This window comes from Chionomys nivalis, chromosome 1 (assembly GCF_950005125.1).
Source record: "Chionomys nivalis chromosome 1, mChiNiv1.1, whole genome shotgun sequence".
NCBI lineage: Eukaryota > Metazoa > Chordata > Mammalia > Rodentia > Cricetidae > Chionomys > Chionomys nivalis.
In genome coordinates this window covers 42,161,177-42,179,736 of record NC_080086.1, presented here as the reverse complement: position 1 = coordinate 42,179,736, position 18,560 = coordinate 42,161,177, and the positions used below count along the sequence as shown (strand labels likewise).

Genomic DNA, 18,560 nt, shown 5'->3' with positions numbered 1-18,560 from the left:
AAGAGGGCACTAGACCTCATTACAGATGGTTGTGAGCCACCATGTGGTTGCTGGGAATTGAACTCAGGACCTTTGGAAGAGCAGGCAATGCTCTTAACCTCTGAGCCATCTCTCCAGCCCCCTGGTACTAATTTCTGTATTAGTCTGTGTCCTATTGCTGTGAAGAGACTCCATGAACACTGTCATCATGGCAGGAAACATGAGGGCATGCAGGCATGATGCTAGAGTATAGCTGAGAGTCCTATATCTGGAACAGAAGGTGGGGAGGGGGAAGAGAGAGAGAGAGAGAGAGAGAGAGAGAGAGAGAGCACGATTGGCCCTTTCCTGAGCCTTAATAACACAAAGGCCACCTCCAGGTGACATTCTTCCTCCAACAAGGTCACACCTACTCCGAGAAGGCCAGACCTCCTAATCTCTGTCAAGTAGTGTCACTCCCCAGTGGCCAGGAATTCAAATCTATGAGTCCACGGGGGGCCATTGCTATTCTACCCACCACATTATCTTATTGAAAGACTGGGAATATAACTTAGTGGTAAAGCATTTGCCCAGCATGAGTGAGGCCCTGGGTTTTATCCCTAGTTTACAATAAGTAAATAAAAATTAATTAAAATGAGAAATTATTAAATGCTATGATATGTCTTTCATAATCATCTGTAATATTTGTGGTAGTGTGTTAATGCTTGTGAGTTCCCTTTCGTGGTAAGAACACCAACGAGGGTTTGCTAACATATCAATTTAGTTGGATGATAACATGCCTACAAAGGCCCGTGAAAATGAAGGTGTGTTCCCTATGAAAGGGACCCCATTGATACCTGGCAGTGTCTTACATGACGAGAACATGGCACACGAATGTTTCTGAAGTTGTAATACATTATTGGCCATTTAGGCTGTCACCTTCTGTCATTTTCTGTATGTAAATCTTTCCTGTCATGTTTCTTTGATGCATTTTAAGGATGATAGTGTGCTGGTTATTGTCCATGGTGTCAGTAGTTCCCCATTGCCGTATTGTGATACAGTAGTTCCTTTAACAATGCTTGGACAAAAGAATGAGATAAAGCTGTTCATGGTGGTGGTCCCAGGAGCCCCTTCAAGTACTTTCTATTTGCCCTTGCTACCTTTCTAAGCATGCCAGATTTGACTGCTAATTTTTCCAACCTTACTGTAACTCCGCAAATTAGGAGTTTAACCAAAATGCACATTTGTGGATTAGCTCTGTCACTTAATAAATTCATGATTAAAAACTAAAACTGAAATAAAGCAAAATTTGTTATATACAATGGAGAAAATAGTTCACCCAAGCCCATTGTTCTCAACATCCAATTACCTGTGTGATGTTGACCAAACCTTTAAATTTTACTGTTTCTTGTTTAAAAGTAAAGTAATCATCTTCCTTTTAAGGAGCTACATAAAAATTAGAGAAATTATGGTGAATAAATATTAGACAGTAATCAATAATAGACCACAAATACTACAGTGAGTAGTCACTATGCAGGGAGATGTATACCAGGTGTAGGTACTGCTTTTATTCTGGTTTTACAAATAAGAAAACAAGCTTACAGCTGTTTCATAATAAAGTTCTAAAAACCACATGCTGCTCCAAATCGACTTTCCAATTTAGTTTTATTTTATTTCAAAACTTTAAAGAATATTTCCAAATCACAAGAGGAATGCAAAATTCTTTCTGTCCTTTCTCTGTTGTTAAAAGATACATGGTCTTGACTAGTTTTTCATAAGTCAAATGTTCATGACGTCCCTGAAGAAAAAGCTCATTTTAATAATCCCCAAAGGTCCTGACAGCTGAGACATAAGCCAGTGCATAAGCTAGGCCAAGTTAGATGAGCTTCACAAGCTCTTGGCTCATTTCATAGAACCTCGGGCTGTGCCCAGGGATTTGCTTGTTCCGTGGTTCTGGTGACAATGGTTCTGTATTGCTGCAGAGGACTAGAACCCATTTGCTCTTGGTGACCAGTCTTCCTTGTCAATGTTACAGCACGCTGCAGACCTGGAAAAGAAGCAGAATGAGACAGAAAACAGGAAATTGCTGGGGACCGTGATCCAGTATGGCAATGTGATCCAGGTAGGTGCAATCTGCGCTTCTCTTCTGAAACTGAAGCATGAAGAAGAAAGAAACTGAGGAAGCAGCCGTGTCGCTTGGTGTGCTATTTCCTTGGCAGTGAAGCTCCAATAGAGGCAGCTACTTTATTGAAAACAACCTAGACAACAACAATAGCAAAAAACAGTGACAATCCCCTCATGTTTCTTGTTGTATCACTTGGGCATTTTCTTGGTTTGTGTCATGGTGTAAGCATTTTCTTTCTCAGCCGATTACTGGTCACTTATGTCCAGATGGTTCAAATGGGAAACACCATGCCTGAAGAAGACCCTAATTGTAATGGTTTGGCCTAATTTATGATGCGTGGGAGTTCTCTGTGTTTAGTGAAAATTGAATGCCCTGTAAATTTTAGCTTTTGTTCAGAGCTGTTTGCCAGAGAAAACAAAAAGAGTTCTTCACGCGAATATATGTAGTCACAAGGTATCATGCAGCACAGGCTAACCTCATGCTCACCAGGTAGCTGAGTTGACCCTCAATTCTTGACCTTTCTACCTCCACTCTCCAAGCATTGGGATTACTTCACAAAACTTTAGTCATCTGTACCCTCTTTTATAAATTCTTTATTAATCAAAAGTATTTCACAACTGTTGACATATTTTGTGGTTGTTTGAGTCACCTGATATCTCTGTACCCTTGAACCTGTAATGAATAACACAGTCCAAAAGAGGCTTCCACAGGTCTTTCCCAGAAGGTTGTGATCAGACCTGGCCCAGTCGTAGAGATGAGTTTGTGAGGAAATCATAGGGATCATCTTAACATACCCAGTTCCCAGATCATTTTATTTTTATTTTTTTTTATATTAATTTTTTTTTATTCTTTTTTAATTAAAATTTCCAACTGCTCCCCGTTTCCCATTTCCCTCCCCCTCCTCCCACACATTGCCCCCTCCCCCCACTCCCCTCCCCCATCCCCACTCCTCTTCTCCTCCCCCCAGTCCATTCCTCCCCAGATCATTTTAACCCAGGCACAGTGACAGTAGTTATAACTGTTGAGCACCCTGTCCATCTGTTATCTGCTCCAGCTTTTGCAACCTTGTAAATTACTAATTAGAAAGGATTTTTTTCCTATTTTTATTGCTATTAGGTATAGAGCAGTGTAACTAAAAAATGTTTTAAAAAAACAATTTTATGATTTTTTTTTAAATGGGAATTGCAGAAGTTAACTTATACTTTTGCTAAGTTGCCCAGGATTGCCCTGATCTTACTAGGATTACAGGTATTGGGGTCATCATTCCTGGCTAATGGTTTTTGATTAAATGCTTACTTGGGTTCGGTCTTAGTCATAGCTCTCAAAAGCTATTACTACAAAGATCAGGTTGTCACTCCTCCCTGTCCCTTTGAAGTTCTGTTCTGTTATCAAGCTAGGCCAGTGTTCTGTGGCTCAGAGTAGAAGACACTCAGTTGGTCAGGCTGGAGAAATGGAAGGCCCCAAGGATGAAAGAATTTCGTGGGAGATGCTGACAACTAATCCCTCTAGGCCTGTAAGGTTTCAAGAATGGTGTGCCAAACCAGTGGTAATGGTTTCTTCTTCTAGGGTAGTTTGAAATGATCTCAGTTTTATGTCTGCTCTCAGGCTCACCTGTGGGAAAGTGAACCTGTGTGTGGAGGGTTAGAGGCCATTCATCAAAGGCCTTGGAGGGCATTACTGGCTCCTATTTCTCTTGGTCATAGGCTTTCCAGGACTCACAAATTATGCCTCCACACTCAGCAAACCCATCAGTAGATTTGTGGGTCCCTTAAGGGTGCTTGTGTGTTCTCATGTAAGCAGGAGATGTGGCAGCCGCGGTAGAGTCTCAAGCTGGCTTTTTTTTCTCTAGAGACAGGGAAGTCTTGCTTTCCTGTTTTCTCTTTTACCTACCAACACAGGGAACCTTAGTAATACTTACTGGTCCAGATTATTAGACAAACTTTCCTATTTGGTTCTTCTCTCCTCCCATGCTTCATGAAATCATCATCCCAGAGTAAAGAATAATGTGCTGGGATCATTGAAGGTGGATGTCCATGGTCACCTCGTTCATCACAAGGAATAACAATCCTTGATGGCATTGCCCTTTAAATCCGGCTATTGCCTTTTGACATAATTACCTTCCTTGGTCCCCCTCTGGTATTAGTGACTAGTCAGACCGCAGTTCCTAGCCCCTGTTCAAAGGTAATGGCATGCCCCTCTAGCAGCTTCCAGATGATGGTGTAACTGGCTCTTCTGCATTATCTGTCTCATCCAAGGCCACACTGGTAAAAAGGCAGACAATTTTTCATTCCCTCCTGCCCGCTCCTCTGCCTCCTTCACTGTTCCTTTTTTTGTTGTTCCTAGTGTTAGATACTTTGTGTTTCTTCTGCTTCTCAAACAGCTCGGTGTTGGGAGGAATTTTGATAAGTATTTTATATGACCAAAAGACCTATGGCAGAGAACTCCCAGACTTGCTCATGCCTTATTCTCTTGGTGGATTTTTAGCTCCTGCATTTGAAAAGCAATAAATACTTAACCGTGAATAAGAGGCTTCCGGCCCTGCTAGAGAAGAACGCCATGAGAGTGACGCTGGACGAGGCTGGAAACGAAGGGTCCTGGTTTTACATTCAACCATTCTACAAGCTGCGCTCCATCGGTGACAGTGTAAGTGCGGCTTCCCCACCAGGAAATGCCCCACGCCTTGCTTCCAGCCCTCACTTGCTTGAGGCTCAACTAAGAGAAGTTTAGCATTGGAGCCACAGGCAGAAGAAGAGATCCGATTGCTATGGAAACTGGTGTTTGGGAAACAAGGAAACGAGAAGAGAAGTGTGACCTAAATACAGTCGCTATGTTTTTCCTACTGGGCCTCTGAAAAAAATCCCATTACCTCAGTGATTTTACCATGAGAACAGCCATCCTGAATTAATATCCTGGTTGAGGATCCCTTGCCGTTCCATTTCCATGAGTGCACCAGAAATATCCAGCTATTTTGGAGATACCAAAGGACAGAAAGTGGAAAGGCCTTGGTAGGGAATGGGAGTGGATTGCATGCTCACCCCATGCTTCCTGAGTCAGTAAGCAGGGCTGCTTCTCCATCTCTTGCAACTGCAGTAGTCGCCTGGGATTCTGGACAATACAGAGCCACAGGAATCCTTTTGCAAGACAACTGAGAACACTCTGGATATCTGTTAGTTAAATTAGTCAGTCATTACGTGGGCACATACTTAGCGGTGAATATGTTTAAATGCTATCAACTATGCACTTGACCTTGTTAAGGTTCTAAAATAGATGCTTTAAGGGAAAAAAAACTAAAAAGAAATTGGCACCTTAAACAGCATGAGTGTTCTGGAAATACTCACCTACCCTTTATTTTAAACTAGGTTTCAAGCCAGGCGGTGGTGGCGCACACCTTTAATCCCAGCACTTGGGAGGCAGAGGCAGGTGGATCTCTGTGAGTTCATAGCTAGCCTGGTCTACAGAAGTGAGTTCCAGGATAACCAGGGCTACACAGAGTACACCTTGTTTTAAACTGCCCCCCTCCCCGGCTCCCATCCAAAAAACAAAACAAAACAAAACAAAAAAAACCCTACACACCAAAAAACCTAAGTTTTGACATTTTTTTAGTAATGCCATTTAAGTTTATAATCTGTGGTCAGTTCAAATATTTTGTGTTTGTATGCATATCATCTAACAGTAGCAAGCTGGTCTCTCACTGCTGGCCTACAGTGAATATTGAGCCACAAGTGATAGGTTCTTTTTCATGAACTTAGATTCATTTCAGGTTATAGAAAATATGACCATATATATTTCTAAAATGTATCATTCTCAAAATATGTGGGTTTTATCTTGTAAGAAGGCAGACATCTCTTTTGTTTCCTTTCCTTCTCCCACTGTCAAAAGAAAATTCAGGGCTGAGGAGGTGGCTTGCTGTATAAGCATGAGGAGCTGAGTTCAAATCCCCAGTCTCCACATAAAAGCCAGTCTTGGCTGTGTGTGCCTCTAACCCCAGTACTGGGAAAGCAGAACAGGCCGATCCTTGAACTCACTCACTGAGAAAAAGAACTTAGTTTCCTTGAGAGAACTTGTCTCAAAGAGATGAGGTAGAGAATGATACAGGTTGTCCTACATCTTTGACATTTTTGTCTGGACTACACACACACACACTTAATAATGTGCCGAGATCTGAGTTTTGTTTTCAGCAAATCTTTGCTTTCTGTCATTGTCATTTAATGTGTTTGACTTAGTTGAGACTATGACATGAATAGTTACCTTTTTAAAAATAGTTTCTCCCATCTAATAGGGTTTGACCTATTCATACCTCCATGCTTTAAGGGTTTCAGTTTAGATAGGAGGTCGGACTAGAAAGGATCAGGCTGTGTGACACCTAAGGGTAGGTATGTGTCTCTGGTCAGGCATTTGTTTCAGTTATAGAACATTATCTTTAAGTGTCTACTGCTGGGGACCAAAGAAATGGCCTGTAACTCCAGTTGCATGGAATCTAAAGCCCTCTCTGGCTTCCATGGAACAGAATATCCATGGTATACAGACAAGGTGGGCACTCTCACATACACGCAATAAAATAAAAATAAACCTTCAAAACGTAAAAGCCATTTATTGCCATATATAAAGGAATTTTATTAGAAAATAGATTTCTTATGTTGTAATCACAGTTCTGAAGATCATTGCTCTAGAAACATGACTGTGCCTTCATTCTTTCAAGCATAAAGATCGCTCAAAATAGTATCCTGCTTTCCCTAAAATTGAGTCAAGTTTATTTATACAAGTTTCTTAACTAAATACCAAAAAAAACCTTTCTTAGTGCCCTGGACCAACTTGCAAAGTATTGAAGTATAAGCAGCAACAGTTGTGCATTGAAATCCAGCCTCAGCCGTCTTTCAGAACACGAACCGTGCTTGCGCAGGTCGGCTTGTAAAAGCTGTACATCCCGAGATAGATGGCCTCCCAGGACCATGCTGTGCTCCCATTCTTCCCTTTGCAAAGCTCTGTTGCTCCTTTCTTTCCAGGTGGTCATAGGTGATAAGGTGGTCTTGAACCCTGTCAACGCTGGCCAGCCTCTGCACGCCAGCACCCATCAACTGGTGGATAACCCAGGCTGCAATGAGGTAAGGACATTTGAAAAAGTTCATGTCCTGGTATATGGATGAGCTTGTGCCCCAGGAACAGGCCTTGTGGGACCAGAGTGTGTGTGTGCACTGCATGTGACTTGAGCAGTAACCCAGGACACTGAGCCCATTCTGCAAGGGAAGAGCCCAAGGCCCACAGTTGGGTAGCATGAGTTTTGTAGATCTGTAAACTTCGCATCACTGAAGAATCATTCTCTAATTTGTTAATACCTGAAAAGTCCTTTTGCCACTTTCCCCCTAGCTTAGCTGTAGGGGCACAGTTTGCCATGTTGTCTCCCTAAGTAGGGTGCCTTTTTTAATCCTAAAGAGGTGACAATACAGGCATGCACAGCCCTGCTGGGGGCGGGAGGAATCTAGTTTTTAGCTGTACATTGCTAAGCCTCTCACCAGGCAGTTGCAGACCTGGGTGTGTAACTCTCTTGTGCTAGAATGTCTGTGTCACAGAGAGGACATGAGCTCTAGATTGAGAAAGATGTGAGTTCAAATCTCAGTCTGTGGTTCCCGAGCTCTGATCCGTTGGTGAGTATTTCTCTCTATGCATCTGTAGTCTGAAAGGAGGGTAGAGTTTCTTAGGGTGTCGCTAAGGATGAGGTGAGATGGTGTTAGTACATCGTAGCTGTGTGATTTTACAAACTCTAACTAACTCAAACTGCTAACGACCACTAACATTTTTACTTGTAGGCCCCAGGCGCATTTCTTGGTATCTCATTCCATCTTCAAAGTATTTTATTTCATCTGGCCTTTACATTTGTAGCTGTAGAACCAGAGACTTGGAGGAAAAGAAGGCAGTGTTCCCAAAGGGGTAGGAGGAAACCAGGGCTTGAACCTTCAAGTCGGATTTGGAGCATCTGTAGTGATGGGTATAAATAGGATTTGTTACCCAAATTTGTTGCTCATTTCTTACTCCCCAGATGACTTTTCAGGTTCTTTGTTCTCCTTGGTGTCTGTATTCATGGCCTATTAGCTACTCTTCTCATTGCCTTGACAAAGCACCTGAAACAAAGCAAATAAGCGTTGTTGTTCACAGGCAGGTGGGGGAGGACATGGAGATGGGAGAGGCACAGCTCAAATAGTGTTAGACTGTGCATTCCTCCATAGAACAGGCATCAGAGAGAGAGGACAGGAAGCTAGGCCAGGCCGTAAACATCACAGTTTTCTACTCTAGAGCCCTACTTCCTGCAGCTAGGTCCCTCCTCTTGAAGGTTCCAAATTTGCCAAAACAGCTCCACCAGCTGGGGACCATGCTTTCGGGCATGTGAGCGTACAGGGACATCATAGCTATCTGAACTATAACGAGAGGTTTGTACAGTGGCTACAATGAGGAACTTTGGGACTGAATGATATTGTGATTCTAGGAGCTATGTGAAAAATCAACTCTGCTTTGCGTTCTAGGTCAACTCTGTCAACTGCAACACAAGCTGGAAAATCGTCCTTTTCATGAAATGGAGTGATAACAAAGATGACATTTTAAAGGGAGTAAGTTGGATGCTTTTTGGCACTCTGCTTTTCTTAGGACAGCAGGATGGTTTTCTTTTCAAACTCATTTTCCCCTTACTCCCATCTTGCATGGACATACAGGGTGATGTGGTGAGACTCTTCCACGCTGAGCAAGAGAAGTTTCTCACATGCGATGAGCACAGGAAGAAGCAGCATGTCTTCCTGAGGACAACCGGCCGACAGTCAGCCACCTCGGCCACCAGTTCCAAAGCCCTGTGGGAGGTAGAGGTAAGGAGCTGGCCTGCACAAGTGTGGTGACAGTGGCGTGGGGCAGGGGGCTGGGGATGCAAGTGCTGGAGTTCAGAGTAAACCTCTCTGCAGATGTGCTTCTAAATCATATCCAAGCATTTATTAACAAACAAGCAAGCAAACAAACAAAAACCGAGTAGAAATGGCCCAGGAAAGCATGCATACCGTAATATACTGGATGGATGGTACATGGCCCCATGGAGAAAGATAATATCTACGCATTCTTTCCCTGAGTCACCAGACGTGGCTGTTTCTTACTTTCCCCTTTCCTCTTCTGTCCTCCTACCTTCTCTTGCTTGTTTATCTGTCACAATATTATTCAATCAAATAATCCACCTGGCATTGATCAATGCATGGCTCCCACACTGGTGTTAGGACTCAAGTTGTGAGATAGTGTCTTCTATAGATAACGAAGAAGCTGTACTCATGATATCTGAACAATATGGTTACCTAAAGAAGATCTGAAAAAATGACATCATCAGTTGACTTACCTTGGTGGATGGAAGAGAATCTCAAAAGACCACACCTCAAAGGCTACAGCAAAGTAGTAGCCACAGAGAGAGGAGTTGTCCTCTCCAGGAATGAGCCCTCTGATAGGTTACCCAATCCTAAGTGATCAAGACCTAAGTGTTCATACCTATGAGCAACACTGAATTAACTCAGCGGATTCAAATAACAAGAATAATATGAATAATAACAACAATAATAATGCAAGAGGCCATGGATTTGAGAAGAGTACTTAGAGAGTGGAGGGAAATCTTGTAATTCAGTATGCACGCATGAAATTCTCAAAAAATAAATTAAAAACAAAGGAAATGAGCATTCTGATAGCAGGCATACTCAGCAGGATGGCCTAGGTGACCGGAGGGGCATTTCATGTGCTCTGGAGGTTTTGGTAAAGGAGAATGAACTGATTGAATAAGGATTAAGATTTCCTAAATGTTATCGGATGGTTCCAATCCACTGGTCACACAAAAGGCCCTGTTAAAATGCATCACAAAACAAAACCTACAGTCATGATCTGGGAAAGGGGAAGGTAGAGGAGAGGGGGTGAGAGCTGATAGTGAAGGAGGTAGAGAAGAGAGTCAGGTGGAGGGAGTAAACAGGACGAATGGATTATATGCATGCATTGAATTGTCAAATAAATTGTCATTGAGAGAATTAGCATCTGAGCTTGTATCTACTAGATGATCTGCATTTTGGAAGGGAGATAAGTGGGGTTGATCATGTCATGTAAGGCTAAGAACTGGAAACAGAATACAATACAGCCTTGGCATAATATCATCAGCTAACCCGACTTTGGGACAACACAGTATGAACATGGGAAAATGAACTCATCGGAGACCAGAGAGCCTCAAATTGCACCTTTCAAGACTTCAGGGCATTGGGAATGTCACTCACAGGCAGGAAGAAGCATGGCAAAGTGTTTTGAGTAACAGTATAGTCAGCATGCTGCTTACAGAAGGTGGTAATTCTGTCCTGAGGCATAGGCTTGTAAGACCAAGAAAAAGTTTATTTGAATGTTTGGTCATAGAGATATTGAGAGCATGAAGGAAGGCAGAGCCACCCTCCCTACTTGAAATCTCCCTCCGAGTGGCTGCATTTCTGTCTCTACTTGCTAACTTTCTTCCTTCTCCCTCCTTCTGGCCTTGATTATGTCATTCTTGGTTGAAATCAAGACAAATACAGCAAAATATGCAAGTCATAAACACAAAATTCTGTGTTTGTTTACACATCTCCTCAGCCAAGGAGCCAGCACTCAGATCAAAAGCCAGAAGAAGAGTAGCCCCTAAGGGGTCCCTCAGCATGTTCCTGGTCACTTCTGGTTTTCTCCTGGATAGGTGGCCTCCAATAGGTAGCCAGCTTCTTCTTGAATGTCACAGAGCAGCCTTTAGGCTAAGCAGTCCTCACTTAGTCTGTGTCATTGTCTCCTTCAGACAGTCCATTCTTTTGTCTTGCCTCAGGGTGTTCTGTTGTCACATCCTATGCAGCTTGCAGATGTACCATTTGTTGATGGCATTTGAGGGGGTTCTAATTGGGAGCTGAATAAAGCTTCAGAGCCATTTGTGCTTAGACGTAAGCTTTCATGTGTTCACATGCGTACAAGTGAAATAATTGGAGCCTATATTGGGCATACATTTAACATTATAAGAAGTTGCCAGTCTGAATCCAGGTGTGGTGACATTTCTCTATTTCCACCATTTGGAAGCCAAGTATAGTTGTGAGTTCAAGGTCAAGCTGGGTCACCTATAGCGACCCTGACCAAAACCAAAACTAAAAGGGAACCGAGAACAAAAATGAAATTGCCCAACTGTTTTGTAAAGTGGAAAGAATATTTTATATTTTTGCCAGCAGTGCACAAAATTTGTTATTCCTTCCAATTCTCAACTATGAGCATTCAATATGATCATTCTTTTCCATGTTAACCATTGAAATAGATGTGAAGGAAGGTGACACTCCTTATGTGTCCCACCCCCTCCCCCCAGGTGAGCAATTATGCTGCTAATTTTCCTCTGATTTATTGTCTGTGCATCTTTTCTGGTAAAGGCTCTGCTCAAATACTTTGCCCATTTAAATATGTTCTTTCTTTTCTTTTTTCTGGATAAAGAAATAGGCTCATTTTGGTATTGTATAGATAATTTGCTGCAGTTGCTATGATGAAAAGACACCTCTGTCTCTGTCCATCTGTTCATCTCTCTCTGTTTTCTTTCCCTTCTCTCCACATATGTAGCATTTGTTCTTTGGCTGCTCTTCACATTTGTTTAGGGCCAGTCAATCCAGTTGAATTACAAACCCTGTGAGAGCTAGAACTTTGTCCTTGGTCACTGATATCCTCCTTGTTCCCACCCTAGGGAGTGAGGGTTTTTTTTTTTTCTTTTTTGTGTGTTTTTCCTTTGCATTCAAAACAATGTCATTGGAAGAACAAAGTGGACAGAGGAAGAAAGGGGCAGGAAGAAGTCAGGGAATTGGATGGAAGCAGAGAGGAAGAAGCAGGAAGAAGAAGTCAGAGTGGGATGGAAGCAGAGAGGAAGCAGGAAGGGAAGAGGAGTCAAAGAGTAGGAGGGAAGCAGAGAGGAGGAAGCAGGAAGAGGGAGTCAGGCAGTGGGAGGGAAGCAGAGTGGAGGAAGTAGGAAGAGGGAGTCAGGGAGTGGGAGGGAAGCAGAGTAGAGGAAACAGGAAGAGAGTCACAGAGTGGGAGGGAAGCAGAGTGGAGGAAGCAGGAAGAGAGTCAGAGAGTGGGAGGGAAGCAGAGTGGAGGAAGCAGGAAGAGAATCAGGCAGTGGGAGGGAAGCAGAGAGGGAAGCAGGAAGAGGGAGTCAGGGAGTGGGAGGGAAGCAGAGAAGAGGAAGCAGGAAGAGAGTCAGGGAGTAGGAGGGAAGCAGGAAGAGGAAGGAGGCAGGTAGGGCAGCGGTCTACCCAGGCTAACTGGAAGTGGTAAATGCAAACATTTTAAGAAAAAACTGAGCATCTAGGAAGTAGAGGAAAAACAGACTGTCATTTCCTTGACTTTACCACTGCCATTTTTCAGTGGGCAGGATATTTTTGCATAGTTGACATTTTATAAACAGATTTTCACCCCGTTTGAACCTACGTTGAAGGAAGTGTATAAGCCCACAGAAGTCAGGGTGTCTAACTCCAGGGCCTAGGCAGTTTCCCAAGCCTTACTCATTCAAAATTGATTGAGATGAATCAAAGATGCTAATTTTTCAAGGAGATTTAACTTGAAAATCCACTGGAGAGCATTTTCCATTTTTCCTGTAAGGACAACCTGCTATCCATATCATACTCCATGAAAAGCTGTCTCCTGCTAGGTTTTTATTTTTTCTGAATTTCCTATGAAAATGTTTATTCTTTTTCTAAATTGTTTTCTGCTTTACTGGAAACTTAAGTGCTCCTTCATAATAAAGGAAGGAAAACAACACCATGTATTTTACGGATTTAAAAAAAAAATAGATCTAGGGGTGATGGAGAGAGGAGCACCGGCTGCTCTTCTAAAGAACCAAATTCAATTTTCAACACCCACAAGGCAGCCAGCAATGATCTGTAACTCCATTCCCAGGGAGTCTGATGTCCTCTTCTGGCCCAGCTTGGGCATTGCATGCACGTGATACACAGAAATGCAATCAGGTAAAACACTCAAACACATAAAGTAAAATTAAAAAAAACAAAAAAAACTTTAAAAGAGCTCTTGAATTTTCATTATGTATTTATTGGCATAGCCACCAGCTTTAGTTAACATTTGTAATAGTTTCCTTCCATTTCCTCCCTACTGCCCTTTGGGTTGTTCTGGTCATTTATGTTGTTGATACACAGATCGTAAACATCACTTCATTTTATTATTTGCTTTGCTCTCTGGGGTGTCTAACCAGTGGTTCTTAGATCTTCATATAAACATTTGTATGCCCTTGTAATCTACAGGCTGTGTGGGCTGGAATCCCTAGCGTGGTGTCAGTCAGAGAAGCCAAAAATGTTGAGCACCCAGGGAAGCTGTCGCTCATGTTTCAAAGACGACAGGACGAAACAGAATCTTTCCTATTTGCTAGCATAGTCACCATCCTAAGTTCTATGTTCTTTCACAGAGATTCAAGTTTATATCAAGTATTTCTTTCTTCAGAAGAACTTACCTTGTTTCTTGTAGTAAAGTCCTGCCATGGACAAATTGTCTATAGTCTCATTTGTGGAAATACCATTGTTTTAACTTCATTTAAAAATGTTTTCCCTTCTTTTAGTTAACAGATTTTGGGAATGCAATTCACACACTGGATATTTACATTGAAAAATATACAATTCAATAATTTTTAATAGATTCATGGGGGGCATGCCCTATACATTTTAGAGTATTTTTTTTGTCATCTCCAAAGAAACCTGTCCCCATTAGCAGTCACTTTTCCCCCTCCAGCCCCCACTACATTCCATTTCTCTGAGATGGAATCAGCTTCTTCAGTGCAGAGTCCTGTAAGCTATATTTTGTGTGTGACTCCCTTTACATGGGGATTGCTTTGGGTTTGCTCTAACAATACTGGAAATTGATTTCTAAATGTCATTATGTGGTACAGGGAATTAGGGAGTTCTCTGGAGTCTTGTGTAAGGGTGTGGCTTACCTTCATAAGGCTCTGAGCCTAGCTTTGTGGGTTAGAGGTCAGTGTAGGACTTGAGGGCTACACACATTTAAATGTAGCAAATACTGTCTTCAGAGTTCATCCATATTAGCATGTGTGAGTACTTTATGTCCTTACAATCAAGTAATATTTCATAATATGGGTTTACCTTTGTATGTATGTATGTATGTATGTATGTATGTATGTATCATTTAACAATGTTTGGGTAATTTTCACTTTTTGGCTCTCATGAAGAATGCAACTATGAATATTTATGTGCTAATTGTCGTGTGCAGTATTTTCATGTCTCGGGAGTAGAATTGTGGGTGATAGGTTTAAGTGGACTCTATGCAGAGTACCCAAGCTGCCTCCTAAAGTGTCTGCACACTATCAGTTCCCATCAGTGTATCATAGTTCTGGTTTCTCCGTGGGGCTTTTGTTCCCAAAAAGTAGTTCTGTTGAATTTTTTTGTTTATATTGCTTGTGATGTGAGTACAATGGTTTTGAAATCATTGTTCTCTGTGGTCAGCATCTCATAAATCTAACTATGGTGTTCTTATGTGTGTGCTTATCCTGTCAGAGTTACTTGGTTTCTTGACTCTATGAGTATTTGTCAATAATGATATTGGGGTCATTATTTCCCAGATACACTTTCTGCTTTGACCAACTGACCCTGACATAAGCTGGATCATTTGATGTCATCTGACTGAGTTAATGGGTCACCTCCTTATTGCTTTACAGTATAGGAGTTTGTAATTCCTTGATAGAAGCTGCAGTGTAACTTTATTGGGTAAATAGTATTTGTTGTTCTTTTTAGAAAAAAGGAGATTTGTTTTGTCAGAGTTACATTCCTGTGAATTAGTTTGGTCCTGGTCCTGTGGAGGTTCATTTTCATACATTCCTAGGTCAAGGAAGAATAGTCTATATTGTGAGGCTCCATTATTAATGATAAATGCTCAACATGGTCCACTGAATCTCTCTGTCAAGGTTTGCCTCCCAAAACCATTTCTCAACCCTTGAAAACTCTGGGAGTATTCAAATTTCAGGTGTCTGTATATGAGTCACATTCATGTGTACGTGTATGCACACGTGTGGGTGTGTTGCTGGGGAATGAACCCTGGGCTCTGTGTATGCTAGAAGTGCCACGGAACTATATTCCTATGCCAGCCTTAATCATTTTTGGGGATATATATTATGGGGTCTTCAGCTGTTGGTGGTTTGATATTCAGTCAAACACTTATGCAAATTTCTGGAGCTTTCTCTGGGTGTCGCATAATACCTCTAGGGCTTTTCCTCCCCGGCTCTGATTTTCTCCATTACACCATGAGCCTTGTGCTTATATATACCCTTATTAGGCTGCTGCTGCTCTGAGAGACACAGGCATACACCACATCCTGTCTAACAAGTGCATTTGTTTTATAATCTTCCCAATTTTCTCCTTCACTGTGGTGATGCCATCTGTATGTTGTGGCACCGTGGTTACATATGTCAGATGCATTGTCATGGCTCGAAGCTGAAAGTTCCATGGTCAATTTCCCTGGACTCTTCTTACTCTAACATTTCAGAGCTCAATCTGCAAATATGTTGCAGCACACAAGTACATGTATGGGGGCGATCTCTGAAATTCCATTTTATCAACTTGTGTGTTTTATGGATGAGTTTCAGAATTTTTATTTGCAAGTAAGGGAAGTGGCCCAACACTTGCCATGGGCTTGGATCCCCACTTACACATAAAATCTGGATGTAGTGGCACATACCCTGACCTCAGAATTAGGGAGCACAGACAGGGAGATTCCCAAGTGCTTGCTGGCCAGCCAGTCTAGCCAAAGTGGAAGGCTCTAGGTTCAGGGAGAGCAATAGAACAAGATACCTGAAGTCAACCTCTGCCCTCTATATGTGCAAACACAAGATGAATGCACACACATGCACACCCATATATACAACCAGCAAAACAGTCTTATATTTCATTAGTATTGGGGCAGAAGATTTAAATAGCATTACAGTTCTTATTCTAATCATTGTATGTTAACTAGGAGACAATCTCTTCTACGGAGAAGCATCATTTTAATGATTCTGCATCTCCAATTGAGATGTTCCATCCTGAAGCTTGGCACAGCTGTATAGAAGGGAGCTAAACCCACCCTCCTCGTCTCCCCCAGCTTGAAAATACCACTAGTGAATGTGACTTGTGATATCTCCAGTTCAGTGACATCTCAGCGTGGGCTGACAGCTCTTCCACACCCGCTAACTAACTTTCCTCTTGCAGGTGGTCCAGCATGACCCATGTCGGGGTGGAGCTGGATACTGGAACAGCCTCTTCCGGTTCAAGCACCTGGCAACAGGGCATTACTTGGCAGCAGAGGTAAGTAGCTGCACATGGTTTTCTCTTGGAAAGTGAAGTCACTATGATTATCTTTCCTCACTTCCTATAGCTGCTGGACGCCTGGAAACTCAAGGGAGTACTCAGCCACCACGCTTTTCCTTCTGCCTTTCTGTTTTCTTCTAACTCGTTTCTGTAGAAGAGGAAAGTTACAAATAGTTGGCACACTGTGGGACTTGACAGGGGCGTCCTGATGAAGTAGGGAGAAAAAAGGAAGTTAGAAAGTAATGTAGGTTTGTAGAGTGATTTTTCTGTTTTGTTGTTGTATATTTCTTTGCTTGTACTTGTACTTTGCTTGTACTTACCAGACCCACTCTTAACACATGTCTGATAGTTGTCTGCACTGGACATATGGTTTATAAAATCAAGCGTTGAAGTGCATGGAGAACTAGAGAATTTCATAGAGAAATCTGATTACTTGGAGTTTAGGGGAAGACATAGGCATCATCAATCTTGAAAGAATATCAAGAATCAAATTAACTTTCTTTTTTTTTTTCTTTTTCTTTTTTTCTTTTCTTTTTTTTAGACAAAGCCTTACTATATAGCTGAGCAGGAAACTACTATGTAGGCCAGGCTGTGAATCCACTTACCTCTGCCTCCCAAGTGTTGGGATTAAAGTCTTGTGCCACAGTGTGCCAGGCTCTCGAATTATCTTTTTGAGTCATGGTCTCCCTCAGCAGCCCAGGCTGGCTTTGAATTCTCTAGGCACTGGGACTCCCAAGTGTGAGCCACCGTGTCTAACTTATGAAAGTGCTTTTAGGAAAGGAAAGACTCTGTTGAAGGGTAGGAGGAATTTCCAGTTTTATTTTTGTTTTAAATTAAGGAACATCCTGCTGTGTAACAGATGTTGAGTTTTACTCTGATCTCATGGAAGATACATACAATCTAGTATGCACATACAGAAGATGGACATACAGATTCCAGTAGTATGTCAAAAGACCCCTCTGTTATCTGGCCCCACTCGCTCAGGATTTCCAAGGATTTGTATAGGTGTCAGTACTGCTTCTGCCACTGGCCCTAGGAATTTGGAATATAAATTTGTAAACTTCCTGGGGTGTCTGATGTTTGTACAAACTGATGACTTTGAAATGCTTAAGAAGCAAACATGAAGAAGTCTAAGCTGACATTTAAAATGGAGTCTTGGGAAGAAGAGACCCTACTAAGCAACTTTTAAAACCTTTGTTTATATGGTTAAAGACTAAGGATGGTTGTCTTCTTTGTTATGTCTTCAGGTAAATGTAGCTCTTTCTAGAGGCCTCCTGTTTCCTCTTTTTCTTTTATTTAAAAATAAGCAGGGTCATCAGTGACTGTGTGTTGGCATCATCTTTATCTTAGGCTTTTACTGTTGCTCTCCTAGAGAATCTGTTGTGTTTCCCTGTCTATACTCAGAGCTGAACTGTCTGTTAGTGACCGGTGGATTATTCTCTGTGTATTGTATCTGTGTGACTTGTGTCGTCACTGTGGCATGCTGGTTCTGTGAATGGAGGGAAGGGACAACGTTCTTAGCTGTTCAAGGATGGCTGCAGGCATCGACGTCTCCTGCAGATGGGTCCTGGTCCTGGAGAAAGCAATGGATGTTTTAATTTCCTAATGATTCTTTTTCATCAGGTAGACCCTGACTTTGAGGAAGAATGCCTGGAGTTTCAGCCCTCAGTAAGTATAGGCAAGCGCCTTTGTGTCTTTGTCCGGTAGGCTGAGGTCAAATCCTCTGGAATCCGTTTAAGAAATTGTCAAGTGGCCTTTGAGTGTCGGGGAAGGGGACGGCTCAGGTGCTACCTTCAACAAGATTTGTTCTGTGCTTCTCTTAAAGGAAGTCATGTCCTCCTATGGTCTGGTTGGTCCAGGACCTTCCTGTTCTGATGCTTTTCCTATATGTTCAGTCACCTCTAAGCTGGAGAAGTGCATAGCATCTCTTGGAATATTTCTGGGTGGGAGATGGCGGTAGTCCTTGTCAAAGTTGGCCTCTTACAAACAATTGCCTTAATGCTGTGGACCTTGACCTGTGACTAATCTAGATTTTGGAGTGATAGTGAATAGTATCCTTTCAACTTCAGAGTTCACACATGAGGCCTGGTACACATGGCCTCACATGGGCCAGTCAGGAGCCTAACCTCTAACCTTGCTTTTTACAA

At 42.2% G+C, this 18,560-nt stretch overlaps 1 protein-coding gene across 10 annotated transcripts in view; it reads left to right on the top strand.

Moving 5' to 3' along the window:
* Itpr1 (inositol 1,4,5-trisphosphate receptor type 1) overlaps nt 1-18,560 on the top strand; it is a 342,111-nt gene that overhangs the window by 138,853 nt on the left and 184,698 nt on the right. For 6 of the 10 annotated variants that reach the window (XM_057761456.1, XM_057761405.1, XM_057761396.1 and 3 more), the window contains exons 6-12: nt 1,991-2,077; nt 4,565-4,723; nt 7,084-7,182; nt 8,596-8,679; nt 8,782-8,928; nt 16,315-16,410; nt 18,037-18,081. In XM_057761456.1, coding sequence (XP_057617439.1) covers nt 1,991-2,077; nt 4,565-4,723; nt 7,084-7,182; nt 8,596-8,679; nt 8,782-8,928; nt 16,315-16,410; nt 18,037-18,081 — 717 coding nt within the window. The remainder of the gene's footprint in view (nt 1-1,990; nt 2,078-4,564; nt 4,724-7,083; nt 7,183-8,595; nt 8,680-8,781; nt 8,929-16,314; nt 16,411-18,036; nt 18,082-18,560) is intronic. The other 4 variants (XM_057761465.1, XM_057761436.1, XM_057761425.1 and 1 more) reach the window with 1 other exon arrangement.